Source organism: Bison bison, unplaced genomic scaffold, assembly GCF_000754665.1.
Source record: "Bison bison bison isolate TAMUID 2011002044 unplaced genomic scaffold, Bison_UMD1.0 scf7180017864456, whole genome shotgun sequence".
Classification (NCBI taxonomy): domain Eukaryota; kingdom Metazoa; phylum Chordata; class Mammalia; order Artiodactyla; family Bovidae; genus Bison; species Bison bison.
In genome coordinates, this window is record NW_011495018.1 from 27121657 (window position 1) to 27142928 (window position 21272).

General features: G+C 46.7%; 1 protein-coding gene across 1 annotated transcript in view; it reads right to left on the reverse strand.

Moving 5' to 3' along the window:
• Positions 1-21272, reverse strand: part of PDCD11 (programmed cell death 11) — a 42524-nt gene that overhangs the window by 16833 nt on the left and 4419 nt on the right. Inside the window, exons 5-22 of the mRNA XM_010859417.1 lie at positions 21244-21272; positions 19643-19804; positions 18282-18405; positions 17703-17884; positions 14265-14372; positions 12958-13164; positions 12182-12306; positions 11948-12008; positions 11181-11327; positions 9230-9481; positions 8570-8704; positions 7880-8074; positions 6774-6944; positions 5772-5991; positions 4822-4971; positions 4288-4403; positions 2083-2624; positions 1102-1164 (exon numbers count right to left, since the gene is read on the reverse strand). The exon at positions 21244-21272 is cut by the window's right edge and continues 5 nt beyond it. Of these exons, the coding sequence (XP_010857719.1) occupies positions 1102-1164; positions 2083-2624; positions 4288-4403; positions 4822-4971; positions 5772-5991; positions 6774-6944; positions 7880-8074; positions 8570-8704; positions 9230-9481; positions 11181-11327; positions 11948-12008; positions 12182-12306; positions 12958-13164; positions 14265-14372; positions 17703-17884; positions 18282-18405; positions 19643-19804; positions 21244-21272 (2989 nt within the window). The remainder of the gene's footprint in view (positions 1-1101; positions 1165-2082; positions 2625-4287; positions 4404-4821; positions 4972-5771; positions 5992-6773; positions 6945-7879; positions 8075-8569; positions 8705-9229; positions 9482-11180; positions 11328-11947; positions 12009-12181; positions 12307-12957; positions 13165-14264; positions 14373-17702; positions 17885-18281; positions 18406-19642; positions 19805-21243) is intronic.

The following is a 21272-nucleotide window of genomic DNA, read 5'->3' on the forward strand; positions in this document are numbered from 1 at the left end:
AATCAAGATTGCCAGAAGAAATATCAATAATCTCAGATATGCAGATGACACCACCCTTATGGCAGAAAGCGAAGAAGAACTAAAGAGCCTCTTGAAAGTGAGAGTGAAAAAGTTGGCTTAAAACTCAAAATTCAAAAAAAAAACAACCCTCAACATTCAGAAAACTAAGATCATGGCATCAAGTCCCATCATTCCACAGCAAATAGATGAGGAAATAGTGACAGACTTTATTTTTTTGGGCCCCTAAATCACTGCAGATGGTGATTGCAGCCATGAAATTAAAAGATGCTTGCTCCTTGGAAGAAAAGCTATGACCAACCTAGACAGCATATTAAAAAGCAGATACATTACTTAGCCAAAGGTCAAGGCTATGGTTTTTCCAGTAGTCATGTATGGATGTAAGAGCTGGACTATAAAGAAAGCTGAGCACCGAAGAATTGATGCTTTTGAAGAATTGATGCTTGAGAGTCCCTTGGACTCCAAGGAGATCCAACCAGTCCATCCTAAAGGAAATCAGTTCTGAATACTCATTGGAAGGACTGATGCTGAAGCTGAAATTCCAATACTTTGGCCACCTGATGTGAAGAACTGCCTCATCTGAAAAGACTCTGATGCTGGGAATGATTGGAGGCTGGAGGAAAAGGGGACAACAGAGGATGAGGTGGTTGGATAGCATCACCAACTCAATGGACATGAGTTTTTTAGTAAGCTCCGGGAGTTGGTAATGGACAGTGAAGCCTGGCGTTCTGCAGTCCATGGGGTCGCAAAGAGTTGGACACGACTGAATGACTGAACTGAACTGAGAATACTAGGTTGAGAGCAAAAATGTTTCTTTTTGTCAAAGGTCAACAGACAGACTTGGAATCAGCCTTTAAATTGATACTTAAACTCTGAATACAGCTTTCACATTGATTTTCATATAATCTCTCTAATTTAGCTATACTGAGAAACCAGACAAATCTCTCTTCTGAAGACAAAAAAGACAACCTGGACAGAGAGAGGCAAAATAAGTCACAACACTGGCTGAATTAAGACTAAGAATTCAGGTTCCTGACTCCAAAGCCTATGCTCTTTCTACGGAACCACTGGAGCTCCCCTCACCTTGGCCGAACACTCAACTCTGGGATGGTTCGAATAAATCTGGGATGACTTATTGGGAGAAACCTGGAAAAGAAATAAAGTCAGATCAATTCTCTTATTCTCTGTCACACTATAATCTGGAGATCAGAATTTTTAACTTCACACCTAACCGAGCTTAAAAAAACCACCTATTCCACCGGCACACCGCCCCCTGGTAACATCAGGCTTGAGGGTTTCCATTCTCAATGTCTGAGTCAACGTTCAGAAATTAGCTCATCTGATCTTTTGGGATTATCATATTAAAGCCTGAAATGAATTTTCCTTACAGACAATATACTCCAACTCTTTCATTCTAAATGAGGCCTAGAGAGAATAAATGATTTACTGAAGTTCCCACAGGTACTGAAATTAATATGCAAATTATTGGCTAGCCTTAGAATTCTTCTTTGGTTTTCTTATAGCAAGGACTTCTGCAGCAATAACATAACTGTGACTCGATTTAAAGTAAATGAATACAATTAAGGTATGTACTGGGGAGTGGATTATAGTAACTGCTGATATATACCGAGCAATAACTATGTGTCAGACAGCCCAGCAGGCACACTCGGGGCCAGTGTCCTTTTCCAGTCGTCGCGATGGCCCTACAAGGTAGTCACTACTTTACAAATTAGGAAAACAAACTGAGAGCCAAGGAACTGTTTAACTCGTGGTCGTGTAATTTTAAGTGGCAAATCTGGAATTCAACCCAGATCTGACTTTAAATGAATGCTCTTAACCACTACCTTATACACCATTAAAAAACAGAGAGAGACAAAGGGACTCTTTGGTGAATACTTTGGTGAACTCAAAGAAAATCTGACATATGCACGATTTTTGGAACCTGCCCCAGTTCCCATCCCTTCTCCCACAATTACAACAAGCTCTCCTCAAAGCCAGACCCTCTGCATAAATAAAAACAAAGCTGAAAAAAAAAAGCCAGCCCCTCGCCCTAAGCTTCCATACTTGAAGGTCTTCATGTCTCTCCCGCCAATCACTCGGGCAGTGACTTTCTTCCCAACTTTCAGCTTGGCAGTAGGAGACGTGCCCACTGGAACATCATCTAGAATGTGGGAGGCATGGATGCAGCCAATGATGCCGTCTTCCAGGGTCACAACCACATGGGTAGGCTTAATGGACTTGACAGTCCCCGTGACCATGTCCCCAATGGACAGGGTGTGCTTCTTTACAGTCCCTACGACCAGGGCCGGATCCACTTCCTCGTCCTCGTCGACTGTCTCTGAGTCCTTCCGGGTCTGTCTCATGGTCCTCTTCGCAGCTGGCCCCTCAACGGCTAAAAGGAGACCGGTCACTCCTGGTTCTGTGGTCTGGAGGGTTAGGGAGACGCCTTGCCCCACTTGCAACTTCTCTGAGTCAAAGCGGAAGGTGTCGTTCAGGTGAGAGGTCAGGGAGAAAGCGGCGAGGTGGCCAGTTTCTACCAAGGAGGCGACAGCAAAGGACTCCTCCAAGTGCTGCACAATGGCCTGGAGGTCACTGCCTTTCTTCAGCTGGAAAACAGAAAACCACCATCCCTGCTTCTTACAGAGCACAAGGACTCATTCCTCACCCACTGGGCAGGGTGTGACTGAGGAAGCCCTCTGAGTCCCGGGGACCCAAGGCTCACGTGAGCTGGAGCAAACTAGCCTCCACTCCCTGGACCCAGTTTCCCCTCCTGTATTCTGAGGCTGTCGACATGATCACACTCAAGGAACTATGTCAGGATCGCCTGGAGTTAGCTTCTGTTTTGAATTCAGATTCCTAGTCCTATCCTACAACTGGCGAAAGCAGAACTTTACAGGTGACTCTGATGTACAGCCAGGTGACCGCTAACTGTGCTCCAGCTTTAACACAACACTGTGGTTCCTGCTCTCCTAGTCCTGCAGCTCTCCACCCAATGTTTTCACTCAGCCAACAAGAGAGTCACTACCGACAGCTTCCTGTGTACGAGGATGTAGCCTATCCTTCCCCATCATCCAACCTGTGCTCACGCCTTTACACGAGAGCCAGCTTCACTCAGATGATAAAATGGAAATGGGGCCTACTAGAAAGCTTGTATGCATGCATACTAAGTTGCTTCAGTCGTGTCCGACTCTTTGCGACCCTCTGACAGTAGCCCACCAGGCTCCTCTGTCCATGGAGATGCTCCAGGCAAGAACGCAGAAGAGGGTTGCCGCACCCTCCTCCAGGGGATCTTCCCGACCCAGGGATGGAACCTGCATCTCTTATGTCTCCTGCATTGGCAGGGAGGGTCTTTACCACTAGTGCCACCTGGGAAGCCCTGTTAGAAAGCTTAGTGAGGGGTTAATACTGTTTGCTACTTCTCTTTGTGTCTCAAAGTCTCAAAATTAGAAGCAACTAGAGGTTAAGGATTACATCTATATAATCCTCTGTAACATACCCTACGCAATGAGAAGCTTAATAAGTACTTCAGAAAATGATGAAATATATGTGCCATCTGGAGAGAAAATGAGAAAGCTCTCATTTTGAGAGCTTTCTTGAAGCTATTCTTTGCCCACACAAAGTGGACAGAGTGGGTGCAGATGAACAGCCTGGAGTCAGACTACCCACAGACATGCTCTGTTTGGTTCACATGATGTTTAAAAAAGAGTTTCTAACATTTCCCACACCTATTTCAAGAAAAAAAAAATTAAATTCTGGCTTCTCTTAAAATTCAATGCCTTAGCAACACTAGCGCAGATGCTCTCGCGTGGCACCAAGCTGACAGTGGCCTCCACTCCTCTGCATGGACCCCTCAGTCCGTCAGTCCTACAGTCGCCACCTTGCCTGCTGCTCTCCTCTACGACACCAGCTGGGCCCTAATCAGGATGACCTCGTGATTCATCCCGCCTGAACTAGAGTGGACGTCACTGTACTGATGAGCACACCAGGGCAATTCCTGGGCTCTCCCATGGTTGTGACCTGTGATGTCACCGCCAGGGCCTGGGTTCAATCGCCGGTCAGGGAACTAAGATCTGGCAAGCCACACAGCTTAGTCAAAAAAACAAAAACAAAAAAACCAAGCACACCAGACGATAGGTACACCTGGGAATGACCCAAACAAATCCAGGCACATAGTTACCCTGTGTACAAGCATCTGCAGAGCATGTGGGGTTGAAGGGGTGGAGGTGCCTCTGAAATCATGGCAATGAAGTCCACAATCGACAAGCTTACCTTTTTAGCTTTTCTATTCACCAAATCGTGGCAGAGGGAAACATGTACTTCCAACTTCAACATATCAACGTTTAAGATCACAGCCTTCTTTTTCTGCCCAGGCTCCAGCTCCTGCCCTGCAGTGCAGAACCACACACAATGTGATCACCCTCCTGGAGCCGGGCAGCGGGGAAGAAGACAGCATCTCCCCAACCACCCTGCAGCCCTTAGGCACAAAACAGAAGAGGACCTATGTCCTGGGTCTATACGGGTTAGGGAAGCCTAGGGTTGAGTTCCCATAATTCAAGTGTGTCATTTTACACAACCTGATAAATAAAAAATCTAGATTCACGCAAATACAACAATAAAAGGATTCACACCTAACCCTCCGTTAGTATTGCGGCTGTCTTCGTTTGCATTTACACAAGATAAGCATGCCAAAAACTTCCATTGAATCAGCTCATTTAGTCTGTGTATTTGGAAATTCTGTACCCAGCAGAGGAATGGGCAAAGGGTTCCCCTACCAACCCAGACAGGTGAGAGAGATGCACTCACCTGCCCGATGATACTTGCTGGCTCTCAGGACCAGGCCGGGCACGGGGCCCTCACTGAACAGCACAGAACCATCTTCCAACACCTCCTGCACCTCCAGGTCAAGGGCCATCCCCGGGGTCATCTCAGCCAAAGTCTGGATCAACACAGAGTCTGACAGAAATCCAAAGGAAACAGGGATTAACAAGATGAAACAACACTCACCATTCTTTTCCCTTTGGAAATATGCTGCCATACGGAGGACATTTCCAACACTGCATTGGAAACACTGTGAAGGTAAAACCACTCTTGGTGAAAATGTCTGATGTCCATGAACACTCCCATCACAGGCAGAGACCTATGACCCCTGCGAATCCCTCCTGGCCATAATCCATGGAAATAGCCAATCAATGTCAGGAACACAGGCTTTGTCTTGGCTTTGGAATTTTCATCCTTTCTGTTTGGAAGCTACCCTTTCAAGCTTCTCATTCCCAAATCCCATCAGGGTTCCAACAATTCTACACAACTTCAACATTTAGGAGGATCAGACTAACACCCCCACAAAGTCCTCCAGCAGGTCCCTGGTTCCATTTTATCAGTCACCACACGTGATGAATAAAGGAACAAAAAGTGAAGGGGTGAATGGACTCATACAAATGCAAACCCGAGGCCACAGAACTCAGGGGAATCTGGATTCTGGACTGGGAGGGAGCATAGCAACTCCTGGGCTAACAGTGATGATCTTTTATTGGAATCTGGGTGGCAGTTAAACAGGGGTGTTCACTTTATAAACATTTATTGAGCAGTACCCTAACAGATTTGTGCCCTTTTCAGAGGTCCTACTCCCATTTTTAAAAGTTTAGCCTTGTTTTTTTAAATATCGGGGGAGCCAAACAACTCATTGGAACAGACAGGCCTAATGGAGGCTGCACACGCTCCACCCTGGCCCTCATCGTCTGCCCTATTGCCCCCACCTCGGTTGCTCATGAGGCTCCGGACGCCCTGCCGCTCCTCCAGGCACTGGCTCAGGAGGAGGAGGCTGGTTGTGGCCAGGTCCCCCAGGGTGCAGTCCGACAGCCGCAGCGACAGCAGCATCCGCTGCTTCTCCTCGTCCACATTGGTCACCTTTGCAACCACTGTCTGCCCCTCGACAAAGTGGTCACTTGTGGAGGTCACAAACTTGTCACTCAAGATCTAAAGGGAAGAATCATGCACAAAATGAAGAAAGGAAAGGAAGCCTCTATTAGAACAACCCCCTTAAAACACCCAGAAAGAAGTGTGTGAGGCAGTAGGTGTACCCCAACAAAGTACCTCCAGTTCTGAGTACAGCTGTATTCCCCTTCCATAAATACACAGGAGGCGCCCTGGCTGCCAACCCAGCCTTCTAACGCCACCCAGCTAAGAAGGCCCAGAGCAACTCTCTGCCCCTCACTATGCATGCTTCTGGGGCCCTCCCCTCTGCTCCCATCTTTAAAATTGTTTTGGCAGGAGATACAAATGAGACCTGCCCAGGCAAGACATGAGGGAAACACACTGAGGAAAGGGACGAGAGATTTATGAACAGTCTGTGGCAGAAATGAGTGATGAGCCCTTTGCTCTCCACCATCTTACACGGGCTTTGATAAGACTCCCTCGCCCTCTGATCTCAGTGTATGCAGTAGCCTAAGTGATCCTGTGGGATCTCTAGGATCCTCTTCAGTTGCAAAAGATGGCCATCCAATGACCTTCCCAATGCCATAGCATGAAGTGGAAAGTTACCCCTTCCTCCAGGACACAGCCCTGAGCCAGGACACACAACGGGCAAGAGGATTGCAGATGGAATCTCAGCTCCACTCCTTCTCACCCAGCACCTTTATGTGATGCCCCTGAGAGTGTTTCAAGAGAATATAGAGTATCCTGCTCTTCCCCACCAGCCCTCCCGGTCTGTGACCCTGTTGTCTCCCCTCAAAGGCCCTTGTGCAGGAATCTGAACTTACAGCTTTGGGGGCCAGTCCACTAAGACCTGAGGGGAACTGGACGAACACACCGTAGTCCTTGATGTTCTTCACAAAACCAATAAGCAGCATTCCGGGATGGATTTCTGAGAAGCTCTTGGGATTCTGGCCACCCTCTACTGCGGAGACCAAGGCTGGCTTCCTGCAAAGGAGCTAGTGGACTTCATCAAGGAATGTTCCAAAAAGGGCAGACGCACTGTCCACCTCTCCCGTCTCCTTTCTCCACTCTACCACAGTGATTCTCTGAGTGTGCAGATGAACAGCCACCACATCACCTGGAACCTGAGGCAAACCCTTACACACCAGACCTGCTGAATCAGACGGGGTGGGGGCAGGGGGGACAGCAGGCTCTGTTGGACCAAAACCCTCCAGGTGACTCTGACACACACTGCAGTCTGGGGATCACTGTTTCATTCCTTTTCTTATCAACTTATCTCTAGACACCAGAGGGGACCGGAAGGGAATGGCTCATCCCTGTGGCTTGGCAGCTGGATCAGCCATGACACCACCTCTCTTGCCTCCATCTTATACCAACCAACCCTATTTCACCTTCTCTGTCCATCTTCATTCTGAGGAGATTTCATTTTACATTCTGTGAGAAAGAAGGCAGGGTCTTCCTTCTAAGCTGTCACACTAAGACCAAAAGGAATATTCTGAGACCCGTATCTCAGCAGGGGAGAGGGGGAGGGAAGAAAAGAGACAGCGGGTACTTACCAACTGTTCCAGCTCGGGGACAAGCACTAAGCGCCCTGAGAAGGCTGGACGTGCTACTGGGGGTGTCCCGCCGGGCCCGGCATGCCATGCGGCCCCTCCCCAACACCCTGGACTCCCACTCTGCACTGACCACTAGCATCTGCGAGCAGTACCTCGGTCTTGCTCTAATTACCACCAGGGAAACAGAGGCAAAGTGCAGGCTTGCCCCGGGTGTGGTTCGATGGATGGGCGTACCTCTCACGGCAGAACCGACTTCTTCCCGTGAGTTTCCAACTAAGAGCAGAGCCTGACCTGGAGGTCCCCTGTGCACCCCCCAGAGGCACAGCACTCCCCCACCTCCACTTCTGGGGCCCCCACAGCCCGGTAAAGGATACAACCCGCTCCTCACTCACGCTCAGACACAGGACCCGGTGCAGGGTGTCGCCTGTCTGGAGCCAGTGATACAACAGTGGGCCGTTGGTGACGTGGTCCGACAGATGGGCCGTGGGGAGGAAGCCGGGAATGTTGTGGGGCAGGACAGCCACCTTCAGCCCGTCTTTGGTCTTCTCTAAAACCTTCACATCCACCAACTACCCGGGGAGGAGAAAGACAAAAATACAGTACTTATCTTGACAAGAGAGCAGCCTGTATGGGGCAGGTGGAGATGAGAGGCATCAAATTCCAGCACCAGGGACGACTGAGAAGTCGAGATCAGAGAAGCAGCTTTCTCCCATTCCTACCCCATGCTCCCAAAGACCCGGCAGGCACGCACACCGCACACACAGCAGGACCCATCTGCTGCCCACGTCCCTCCTCTCCCAAGTCCCTCCAATGGGTCCCAAGGGAAAGACAGACTTGCACGCTGGCCCTAGGGCCCACAGAGGAGAAGGGCAGCAGCACACTGAGGACAAGCTGCTCGGCAGCAGCATTTTCCTTTCCTGACCGCTTCCCTGTGCTCTGACACACGCCCAGCACTGTAGGTAGCTCCTCTGAGCTTCCCCTCCAGGGGTTCCAGGACCCAGTGTCAGTGGCACCCTGTTCTCTGCTTCTGTAACTAAACCAATTTGTCTGGAGAAGTCAGGTACCTGCCCAGCGCTAACGGCTTTCTTTTTCTTCTGACTCTGTCCTTCACACTCTTGCTTCGGATCACTCAACAGCCTGAAGGACAAGAGCATCCTCTCCTTGGACGGCTCACAGTTCAGCACCACGACCTTCACCACCTAGTGAGAAACCACACCTGCTCGGCCCTGGAAAGAGGTACCCCCGCACCAGCGCCACACAGGCCTTGGGAGACCCCCAAGACTCTGGATCAGATCAGAAGGCAGTGAAAACAAACGTACTGAGAGTCACACAGAATCCCCCCGAATCAGCCTTCTGGGTGGAAAACAGACATGGATGAATTTGGGGTATAACTCCAAGTTTAAGAAAATTTTTGAGTCTGCTGCAGATTCACTACATTTAGGACAGTGCCCCCTTGTGGTGACAGCGGCCTCAGACCAACTGCTGATGTGAGGGACTCAGGTGTATTGTGGTGAAGACTAGCACCCTCCGGGTTGAGGGCCTAGGGTCCATGAGCTTTACCAGCTCCCAGTGAGCCCTCTGTTCCATTCCACCTCCACTTAGCTGGCTCAGGCCCATTACCCACACGCTCTCTTCCAGATCCCTTAAAAGGCAGCTCTCCTACTCCTTCAAATCTGTGTTCCCAGGGTCATCGAGGAGAGGAGCCTGTCCAGGGGAAGGGTTACCTGGCCCGTGTAAAAGACACTCTCTGGGTCAGGGACGTACTCGGCACTGAGCTCGTGCCTGGGCACCAGTCCCTGAACGTCATTGTAGAACTTCACGATGCAGCCGTAGTCCTTGACCCGGAGGATAAAGCCGTGTGTCTGCAGACCAGGCTTGGCATCATCATAGCAGGTAATGGCAGGAAGTTTGGACTCAACCAGGGTTTTCTTCAGGGTCATCATGAGCTTCTTGGCTTTAGGGTCACAAAGCAAAACCTAGGGACAGGATACTGGCTGTCACCAAGTCATCCATTATTGAGGGAGCCACTACAAGAGGGAGTGTCTGCCACCCCTTGAGCCCGAGGGCCATGTGCTGTTCTGTGCTTAGTCGCTCAGTCATGTCTGACTCTTTGCAACCTTATGGACTGTAGCCCACCAGGCTCCTCCGTCCATGGGGATTCTCCAGGCAAGAATACAGGAATGGATTGCCATGCCCTTCTCCAGGGGATCTTCTCAACCCAAGGATGAAACCCAGGTCTCCTGCATTGCAGGAAGATTCTTATTCTTTACCATTTGAGCCACCAGGGAAGCCCAAGAATACTGCCATCTCTAGGGGAACTTCCTGACTCAGGAATTGAACTGGAGTCTCCTGTTTTGCAGGCAGATTGTTTACCAGCCAAGCTATCTAGGAAGCCCTGACCTGGGCCATGGTCAGTCCCTAAAAACCCACTATCTCCTTCTCTCCGAGAAATCTCAACTGTAGATCCTCCCTGCTTCTTGCTGGATGATAACCCAGGGAGCATTCATCTCTATTTCAAATGTGTCTCCTCCTGTAAGGGATCCCTGGGCCTAGAGCAACATTCATTACGCCATCACACCTCCAAGGAGGCCTGTGTCGGTTACTCCTACTTGGCCTCCACTCCCTTTCTCTCCTGGACCACTGCATCTTGTCTAACAGAATGAATGACTGAATCTGTTCACCCCCTCAGTCCTCAGTATTGCTGTGTGTTCACCCCCTCAATACAGCTGTGTACTAACTATAAACTATGATTGAGAGACCCAACCACCTCTCATTCCTCAGAAGGTCATCTCCTTGAGGGCAGAGAAATTCCTTTAACTTCCTGACCCCACTACTGTAAAATTTTATACCAATGGCTAACCAATATCTTTGTTGACCCAATAACGAAATTACATGAAAATAAGAAAACCTAACACTTGAGTTTGCACACACCAGGCCCTAAGCACTGTGTATTATCATATTTACTCTTTACAACTCTGTGCGGCTTCTCTCAGGACCCACGTCTATGTTGTGAAACACTCAAGTTTGGACAGCTTTGTTTGGGCTATTTCTGTACCTGACACACCCCCTGATCTTCCTAAACCTTCCAAATCCTACTGATCCTTTCCAGTTCAAGCCCCACCTCTGCCAGAGATCTAGAGAGAAGACATTACTATCATTTAGAGCTCAACTTGAAAAGTGGTTCTGCCATGTATTAGCTGTATGACTCTGGGCAAGACCCTTGACATTCCTAGCCTTTCATTTCGCCACCTGCAAAGAGGAGGAAAACAGCACTTGCTTCTTATGGCCATTTTAAGGATGAAATGAAATGTTATGATGTGCCGAGCTCAGTAACTGGCACAGAATACATGTTACATGGTAGCTGCTATTGATCATCACTGATTCTCAATGATGCTTGCTGCCCCAGCCTACCCTCATCTCCCCATTCTGAGATGTGACCTCAGCATACAGCCTGCACCAAGCCACGTGGCCTGCACTCTTCAGGAATGGATATTTTAACTCTCAATTATACCATACAATTATCAAAGGCAGGGACCCATTTCTCTCTTCCCAGTGCCAGGCACAGCACTGCAGACATTATGTGGTCACTTTGTGGAAAAAGGCAGAACTTCACCTGCGAAGCACTGCTCTCTTCCTATCTGGCCAACCCCACCAGCAACCCTTCAGGAGGCTCACCCGGCACTTGACCTCATCCCCAACGTGGTATTTCTTCTCCGGATTCTTTATAAGGATGTCCGCCAGGTGCATGGTAGGTACCAGGCCCCTGATCTGCTTGCCCATCTTCACCACCATTCCGTGTGGCTTTATGGTCAGCACTTTGCCCTAAGAATCCAAGGAAAAGATGCCATGATGCCTCAAGAATGTCTTTCCTACAATTCTTAACAACAAAGCATCTCACACCTCTCCTGTTATTCCAGATCTCATAGGGGCCAAGCACGTGCCCCACACTAGGCTGGATGCAGTAAGAGTTTATTTATGAAACTTTCACACCTTTTTGGGTGAGCATCTTTCTGTCTGTCTTACCAGTTCCATCTCCAATGGAGAGGACTATGTCTGCTAAGGAATGAACTCTACATAAAGTGGAGCTGCTCCACTGGGGCTAAGTGGCTAGACAGGAAAGGCAACTGGAACTGACTCCTTACTAATATCCCAGGTGGCTAAATTACCAAAGAACTAACTTTTGACCTGGTCTAACAAACACCATCAATTCCCAAGACTGATGATCTACTGCCTCTGTGTAGTGGCATGGTGCTAGCAAGACTTTACCGTGAAATTAATTTCAAGTCACCCAAGAGAAGGAAAAGAAATCCTAGTTAGCAGGCAGAGGGAAGGAGCAAGCCTTTAAATGTGTTCATCTAAGGACTAATGAGCTGCCAGTTAACCTGTGAACTAAAGACTGTCTGAAGGTGGGAGAGCGTCTAATTATATGCTTGAGGTCTTACCTTAACCAAAGCCCCAGGTTTGATGTCATGATACCAAAGGAACTGAGCTTCAATAATAGACCTAGAACAAACGGCAAATACAAGATTAAATACATTAGGGCAGAGGCTGCCTAAAACTCAGGGCTACCAAAATCACACTGGCAGGAAAAGAAACCCTCACCAAGGACAGGCAACGCCGTGAGCACGCACCACAGCCGCACACCTCCATACCCCACAGGTGAGCGACAGACTTACGTCCGCAGAGAGAGCAAGGCCAGTTCATCCATTTGGCTGTAGTCGATGATTCTACACTTGTGAGTGTTCCCTGGCTTGAAGGCCTCAGGTTTGAAAGTTTTCTTAGAATTGGAGAGATGGTTGCGCTACAGAGTACCAAGTGATTAAGGACAAGTCAGAGGCAACAGATCTGAGACAACCAGACATTAAATCAGATGTGCAAATGACTCAGAACATTTATCACCTACCATAAAAACAGCACTCTAATTACCTGTTAAAATAATTGCTCTAACTAAAAAACTATTTTTTTACTACCACAGAGTCTCAATGAAGTTAGAGAAGAGTCTAGATCATGGGTCAATAAATCACAGCTCACAATGAAATGCCTATTTTTGTGAGTAAAAGTTTGCCTGGAACATAGCCATGCCCTTTCATTCACATACTGTCCTTGTTGCTTTCAGGCTACAACAAAGATGAGTAATCAGGACAGAATCCATGTGGTACATGAGTTTAAAATATTTACTATCTGGCCCTTTAAAACACCTTCGCCAAGCCCTGGTGTAGATCCCAACTCATATTTGTTCCTATCATCAATTTGGTATCAATTAAGGCAAGCCAATTTCAAGGTACTCTAATATAACAAACAGACCTTATTCAAGTCCTTATTAACTGTCTGCCACGTTTAGGGAAATTCAAAAATAGGAAACTAATACTCAGGGATGAAGGAAGCAAAAAGAACCCATGTCCCCGAAGTCCTTCTGGTGATGAGAACCTGATGAAACAAAGAGACTCCTTACCCGAGCATAGGCCAGAGTACCATCCTTCAGCTTAAAGGTGGCCCCGGCACTGCCAAAAAAGCCCTGGACGGGCACGTCATCCAGCACAGCTCCTAGCTGCTGGCACAAGAGCCGGGTGAGTGGGCGCCCGGGCTGCAGGAAGACAGGGCGCAGGCTCAGCCGCACAGCTCTGGTCCGAGGATGCACGCAGAGGACACAGGCCCGTACCTAGACAAGGGACACAGTGAGGATAAGGCACACTGGAGACAAGACACCCAGAGCTGACTTCCAGGGGTTCAGACGCTCCCTGTGCTGACCAAGTTACAGGTGGAAGTACTAAAATCAGCGTGTACAATCAAACAGCATGTGGAAAATTCACACAGAACACCGCAGAGGAACTACGTCTGACTGAATCAACGCTTATGCAAGGGCAGGAACGTAGGTATCATGGGTATCAGGGTCCCCTCCACACCATGAGCCTAATAATGCATACGCAACAGGAGCCATGCACTGGCGTCACTGTATCCAGAAGCTCATCTGAAACAGCAGAAACAGCCTGCTCTGATCACAAGGTCATAGCATGTAAAATGTCTCAACTCTGTACACAAGTGTGACTTAAGGAGAAAAAAAGTCACTAGAAAGAGATTCACCAAAAAATCAGTAATGTTATCACCAGGTGCTGGGGAAATCTACTTTAAGAAAAAAAACAACAGAAACAAAAAACTGACAAGGTCTCTACAGCTTCCATTAGCACGAGTTACTGGTAAAAAATAAATAAATCACTTTGGAATTGTTAATAAAAAAACGGGTAGAATATATTGGAATTTTCTTCCCAAATATCCACAACCATTGAATATTTAGATCAGGGAAGAAAAATCTCTTAGATTTAACCACTAACACTTGACTGCATAACCAGATAGCATTTTAACCAGGTGTACCACAGCACTTTCATATTCATATTCATTTCATAGAGCACTTTCATATTTTGAATACAAATGTATATATTAAACATACATTTTGTTCTCCTATGTTAACACTTTCTTAGAAGACTTTAAATTATAAAAGCAAAAGTTTCACTACCAAGAGAGAAAAAGAATCAGAGTCTATGAAACAAAAATTACAAGGTGCTTTCTTCTTCACAGGCTCCTATTCTAATCTCAATCCCCAGAAATAATCACTGCCTATTTCCTATGGTCCTTCTGAGACACCTTTCATCTCCTCGCCACCCCTAACACGCACACACATGAGTCCCAGGACCTGCCATAGCAGCCGTGACACTGGCTGCTACACAAGTGAAATCAAGAAAAGATAAGTGCAACATTTCTTACTTGCTGATTTGAGAAATACGTTCCGGCTTTCTTAGGATCCAGGTGCATGAAGTCAACCAGGCCACTGAAGAACGAGAGGAATTTAAGTGTAAGGCCAAGTGGAGTCACCTAGAAATAAACAGAACCAATTGTGAAAAAACATCTCTCTGAAAGAATCAGGGATGAGAGAAACTGTTCATACTAAACATTCAAGGCCATATAACTTCCCCCCCTCCCCCCACAACCCTCATCATCTTTCTTCCCATAAAATCAAGGGGCAGCGCAACCCCTGGCACTGGCTCTTCCTATACTCAGTAAGCTCACCCACCACCACTACATCCCCCAGCCTGAGAGGATTCTCCACTCTCAGGATTTCCCAAAGGGACGGAAGGCACTTTACACAAAGATCCTTGAGGAACCGCCAGCCTGACAACTTGGACAAGTTGTTGCTAACTTGGTGATGTGCTCAGGTTAACATGGGAAAACCCACATGCGTGCAAGAGGGAGATACCACGAGCAATTTGCCCACCAGAGGCTCGCAAAGGAAGTAGGGCGACAAGGCCCTCAAAAGAGCACTGAGGTAGGGAAACTAAGTCAGATCCCCAGGTCCTATAGGGTTCACCCTTCTCCCATCTCCATAGAAAGTAGGAGAGTTATTCTCTTGGAAACTGTATCAGGTTCAAAACACAGGAATAGTGCACAAACCATGAAAATGTGAACTAAGAAAAATCCTGAATATCGTATAGATACAGATATGAAGACATCCAGCCCCTTTCTGCCATCCAGCTCTTAGGCAGCCAGGCTTATATCCTCAGATCCTTTCTAGAGAAATCTAACATGCCAGAGAAGATTTCTAACAGTGACACCTGGAGGTTTCTTAAAGACGATCCGCTACCTCCTGCCCCTGACAGGGAAGTCGGCCAGTCAGCAAGTCCACCCAAGCTCACAGACTGCCCAGCAGTTTTCTAGAGCCTCTCTCATAAGATGGCAGTCAAAACAAAAACTCAACAGAGGATGGGAGGATTCAGTTGAGAGACTCTCCCTAAAGTAGGATGCAAACGCATGCATGTACCAAAACACAGAGTAAAAAGTAAGAAAATCAGAACTGATTCATTAAGTCCAACATCATACTCATAGTTCCAGAAAAAGAAAACACTTTAAAATATCTGATAAGGGGCATATATCTAGAATATACAAGGAATTGTTTTTTACCATATCAATAAAAAAAAATGAACAAAGGACTTCTGATTCAATATTTCTCCAAAAAATTTATAAATGGCCAATTCGTAACATGAAAAGATGCTCAACATCACTAATCATTAGAGAAATGCGTATCAAAATAACAAAATACCATTTCACACCCACCCCTTCTAGGAGAGCCATAATAAAAAGAAGAATAAGTGTTAATGAGAATATGAAGAGAAACTAGCATGCTTAAATTGCTGGTGAGGATGTAGAACACTGCAGCCACTTTGGCTGTTCCTCAAAAAGTTAAATACAAAGTTACCATATGACCCAGCAAGTCCATTCCTAGAAATGAAAACATGTGTCCCCACAAAAACCTGTACACAAATTTCACAGCAGCATTACTCCTAAGAGCCAAAAGTGGAAACATCTCAAATGTCCACCAACTTCATATGATGGAGTATTATTCAGTCATAAAAATAAAAACCCTCAATGAGCTTTGCTGGTAGACAGCATTCATGTGCGTGCATGTGTGCTAAGTCACTTTGGTCGTGTCCGACTCTTTGCGGCCCCGTGGACTGTAGCCCACCAAGCTCCTCTGTCCATGGGACTTCCCAGGCAAGCATACTGGAGTGGGTTGCCATGCCCCCACCCCCCTCCAGGAGATCTTCCTGACCCAGGGACCAAACCCACATCTCTTAAATCTCCTGCATTGGCAGGCAGGATCTTTAGCACTAGCACCACCTGAGAAGCCCTCACAGCATTCACATGTGTTGTCATAACCTGCTGCCAGAGGAATTAAATGCACACCTGTGACTCCACTAGAAGAGGATTCTCAGAGGCTTATGGCTGGCTTCTTTCAGACTTCACTCCATGGGCCTTTTCTCTTTGCTGATTTTGCTTTGCCTCCTTTCACTGCAGTGGATCACAGCCGTGAGGACCACTACATGGTGAGTCCATGAGTCTCCCTGGGGAATCATCAAACCTGGCAGCGGTCTTGAGAATTTCAAGACACATTAAGTCAAGATTAACCTCCAGTGTGCTTTTAGGGGACTTTCCTGGTGGCTCAGATGGTGAAGAATCCACCTGCAATGCAGGAGACCTGGGCTCAATCTCTGGGTCAGGAAGGTCCCCGGGAAAAGAGAATCGCTACCCACTCCAGTATTCTTGCCTGGAGAATTCCACGGACAGAGGAGCCTGGTGGGCTACAGTCCATGAGGCTGCAAAGAGTCGGACACAACTGAGCAACTTAGCATGAATGCTTGTGCTTTTTTGAGGATGTTTCTGGAGAATGTGACACATTAAAACAAGTGAGTAAACCAAAAAAGAGAAATATATGGAATCAAGGAAGTTTCTATCTAATACAGAAGAGTGGGGAAGGATCCAGAATGATAAAGACCAGAAGCCTCTGGACATCAGCTATGGAGCAGCTTTACAAACCAACCAGACTGGAGCCAGATGACAGTAGAAGGACTCCAGATGGGACGAAAAATAACAAAGATTATTTTAAAGGGTTTGAAAATATAGAAAATAATGAGGGAAAAATAACTACAGGATGTTATGAAGAAACAATGATAGGAAGAGAATTCAGCAAATGAGAGAAACAAAACTGATCATCAACTCCAGGGTTGAGGGAGGAAATGGTTCAAGAAACAAATTATATTACCTAGTTCAGCAAGTAAACAATATTTATGTGGTCATAATAATTTAAATACTGAATAATGATTTAGTCAAAAGTTGGGAGAAGGGAGGAACAAGAGAGCTGAAATTTCATCTACCTTGATAAAGGGTTAAAACTCAGTGCCTCAAAGTGATAAACCATGAGATCTAGCAGAAGAGTATTACTTAGAAATACAGAGGTAAACTTCAAAAGATAAGCTAAAAGAATTAAAGATGGAGGTTCAACGGGGTGAGAGTTCTTCATTAGAAGCCTTTTAGTATTAATACCATTTAGTCTTTAGATCAGCACTCTCCACAGCACATACGTAACTCAAGTCACATATGTCATTTTCAGTTTCCTAGCAGTCACACTGTAAAAACTACAAAGAAAGAGGTGAGATTTGTTTTAATAGTTTATTTAACCCAATACAAAATATTACATTGGGCAAAATATTATCATTTCAACATGTGATACTGCCTATATTTCAAGTACTAATGGCCACATGGGACCAGGGGCTACCCCACTGGACAGCAGAATTTTAGACTGTGTGCACATTCTACTTTAATACAAATTATTTTTATTTTAGAAAATAGTAGTAACAATGAATGGCTTACCTTCTGTACCTGCGCTTTGACCACCAGTCCTGGTAGCAAACTATTGAGAGTCCAACTCTGCTCCTCAGTAGCAATGGCAGCAGAAACTTCTGAGTGACCAATAGACAGAGTGACAACTCCTCTACTGCCCTTCACCTCCTCGATGAGGCAGTTCAGGTACTGCCCCACCTTCAGTTTAGCACCTGCAAGAGCAGCCCCCCAAAAGGGAAAAACATCTACTATGAGAAGAATTTTAACTCAAGTGACACCTTAAAGGTCCGTGGCCCACTTGTCCAGTTACCATGCAGTACTCCTCCCATATTCCCAATTTTCAAGAAACCATCTTCAAAAATGGGAGTGAAATGACTCTAACTGATCCAGAATCAACTACCACACAAAAAAATACAAAAACCTCAACAACGCAAGAGAGTGCTGGTTCAGAGTCCCTGTTTCAGAATCTTCTACGTGGGAAAAAGTGAAACTGGCCCATCAGATTTTAGTGAGCCTGGCACTCCACTCTTACTGAGACGGTGCCAGTTAAATATAATTCCCACACATACCACCTCACAACCGTGTACTTCTCCTTTTTCTTCCCCTCACCTTTGTTCTTCTGCCGAATGTACTCCTGGGCTTTCTGCACTGGCAGAAAAGCTCTGGCCCCACTAACACCAATGTCTACTAGGTAGCCATGGTCTTCCAGGCTGGACACAGTGCCCGTGAGCAGCTGGAGGAAGAGAAAGCAATCCCAAAAGTTCGAAAGTCAAAGGTCATAGGACACATAACCATATTCACTACCAAACACGCCAAACATGACTGTTCCTACCATTGGTCTCAACAAATCATCCCAGAATCCCAAGCATCCTCCCACTTTTAAATTTAAACCTCAATTGCTCCAGCACAGGAATACAGCCAATATTTGACAGTGATATGCAAGCCTTTCATGTCATATACATGAAAGGGGTGCAGCGCTGGCACCCCCAGTGCCAAGAGAACTGAGAATCCAGAACCACCCTTCTAGCTGCCATCATGTCTTCTCTAAGCACCTCCAACACCCCCCTCACTTCACCAAAAAGTCTTGCCAACCTCCTTTACATTTCACTGGAAGCACTGTGGCATTCAAATCTGGCTCTAATAATCACTAGCTATTTGGTCTTTGGTCACTTCAGTCACTTCAGAACCTTTTTCAGTCTATTTTCTCAAACGTACAAGAGTGATACCTATTGGCCTCACAAGTAGCTATGAAAATGTCTTCAGAGAAAGTGTCTAAAACAGCAACTGTCAAACAGCCGCCTCTCGGTACTTGTCGATTTCCTACAACTTACTTACGGTTTGTTCCCCATTCTACTCAACGTTCAGGGCTTGACCCAAACTTCACTGCTTCTAACCAAATGTTCCAAGACCATGCTGATCTTCCTCTTAAGTGAGTACAGTTTATATAAGTGTGTTTTACACCTACTCAACTTGGAGGTGCTGAGCAGGGATTCACATCTCCTGAACCGCCACTGGACTGGGAGATTCAGTAGTGGAGTATCCATTAATATGGCTGACAGACTAATTGCTCTGTCTATCCTGTCTCTTGCTCTCAGACAGCAGCCCCCAAGCTTTCCCCACAAATTTCAGTGGCTTTTGAAAATGACTTCATCTGTGAAGAAGTCTTGGTAAAGAAGGCACTTCAAGAACTTTCTCACCCTTGCTAAGGTTCCTTGGAGGCATCTTTTTTTTTCCCTACCAGCAAATGTGGGGCTGGCTTTCCCTTTCTCCCATCCAGAATGATGTGACTAGGTTCAAGTCTTCAACTTCCATTAAGTACACAAAGCACCCTGGAGATCTTCCCCCAGGAAAAGACACACCCCCATGTGTAACAGTTAAGCTGAAAGTGAAGGGTAGTCTAGACACCCCCAGAAGGCAGGACACGGAGAAGGCATGTTGCCTGCTCCCCCTCCCTCACCCCAGACACGTACCATGCCAGGTTTCAGGGTCTCAGCACTCAGCACTCTGTTGACATTTTTGGGGTTCAGAGATAGCATGACATTCTTTTTGCTCCCCTTTGTGGTATCCAGACTGCTCACCACACATCTCACCAGCATTCCAGGTGAGAAGAGCTCAGGCAAGCCGACCAGGTCCTGCATAATACAAGTGAGAAAAATCTGATACATACCTTTCCCCTAAACTGAGAATTCACTGCCCAACCCTGATTCTATGGTTTCTCATCCTCAGATTCCCAGAGCCCAAAAGGCGGACGACGAGAGTAACTGCTCACCCACAAAGGCATTGGTTTGTGGCCATGTCAGTCTTGGATTACAGGTAAGGTCTCCAAACATCTCCACGCAACAAGCAGATGTAAAATGACTTGTCAAAAGAATCTTCTACAATTACTGGACTTCCTCATTTACTTTCTCATCTTCCGCTTACTCAACTTTCTGCAATCTGTGTTCCACGCCCTCACTCCATACTTGATCTCCCAACAAAATCTCCAATGACCTCCACGTGGCTAGATCCAACAGCCCACTTTGCAGTCCTTCTCTCACATGGCCTTAACAAGGCATTTTTACTCTGGTGCTGCTTCCTTCCTGAAACATTTCCTCCTGGCTTCTGACCTTTCCGTCATTGGTTTTTTCCCTCTGCCTCTCTGGTCCCACCTTCTTCTAACAGCAACTCTCCTTTTATTCAGCAACTAAAATACAGTGCTGACTCCTGGTTCAGTCTTTCAGTCTCTTCTCCCTCTGTGTGCTCCCTATAAGCAACTTCTTCCTCCTCCACAGCTTCAACCACCACCTACCTACACAGAGAAATCTCCCTGAGCTCCAGAATCACCTATTTACTGGTCATCTCAATTGTACCTCAAACTCAACACAACCAAAAATCATGATCATCTCTCCCAATCCTGGTACCCTTTCAGGGCTTCTTATCTCAAGATGGCCTGGCCAACTGTTAACCATGCTCAATAGAAATCTAGGACTCATTTCTGACATGTCTCTTGGCCTTGCCACCCATATAGAATCCATCACTAGGCACCGACTTTACCTCCTCAGCCCTCAGTAAATCCATCAGTCTCAAAGCCTGGACTATAACAGCAGCCTCTGAACTAGTCCTAAGCAACTACTCATGCTGCTTTGATTCATTCTGTCTTCTGTCTACATATCACCCACCTCAATAAGAGCATTTCAAGGGCTTCCAATTGATTACAGAAAAACCAATCCTGAACATGGTCTGGTCTCAACCCAGCCCTCTAGCCCTATCTCACACCACTCTCCCTGCTCTCTGTTCTAGTCACACCAGCCGTCTTCTGCTACAAACCGGGCTCCTTCTGCCTGAACTCCCTTCCTTCCTTCTCCAGCCTACCCTCATCCTTCACATTCAGCTCAGGTATCCCTTCCTCAGGCAAGTCTTCTAGGTTCCCTGGCCTAAGTGAAAGTCCCCTTATTTAAAAAATCAAAGAAATTTAAAAATAAATTCTCTAGATAAACTCTCTTGGTATCTTGTACCTTTCCTTCTTAGCACTTAGCAAAGCTGTCATCTTACATCTTATTCCAGTTACAGATTTCATCCAGGTTTCCCTTACCTGCAGGGATTCTTCTTGCGCCACCTGCT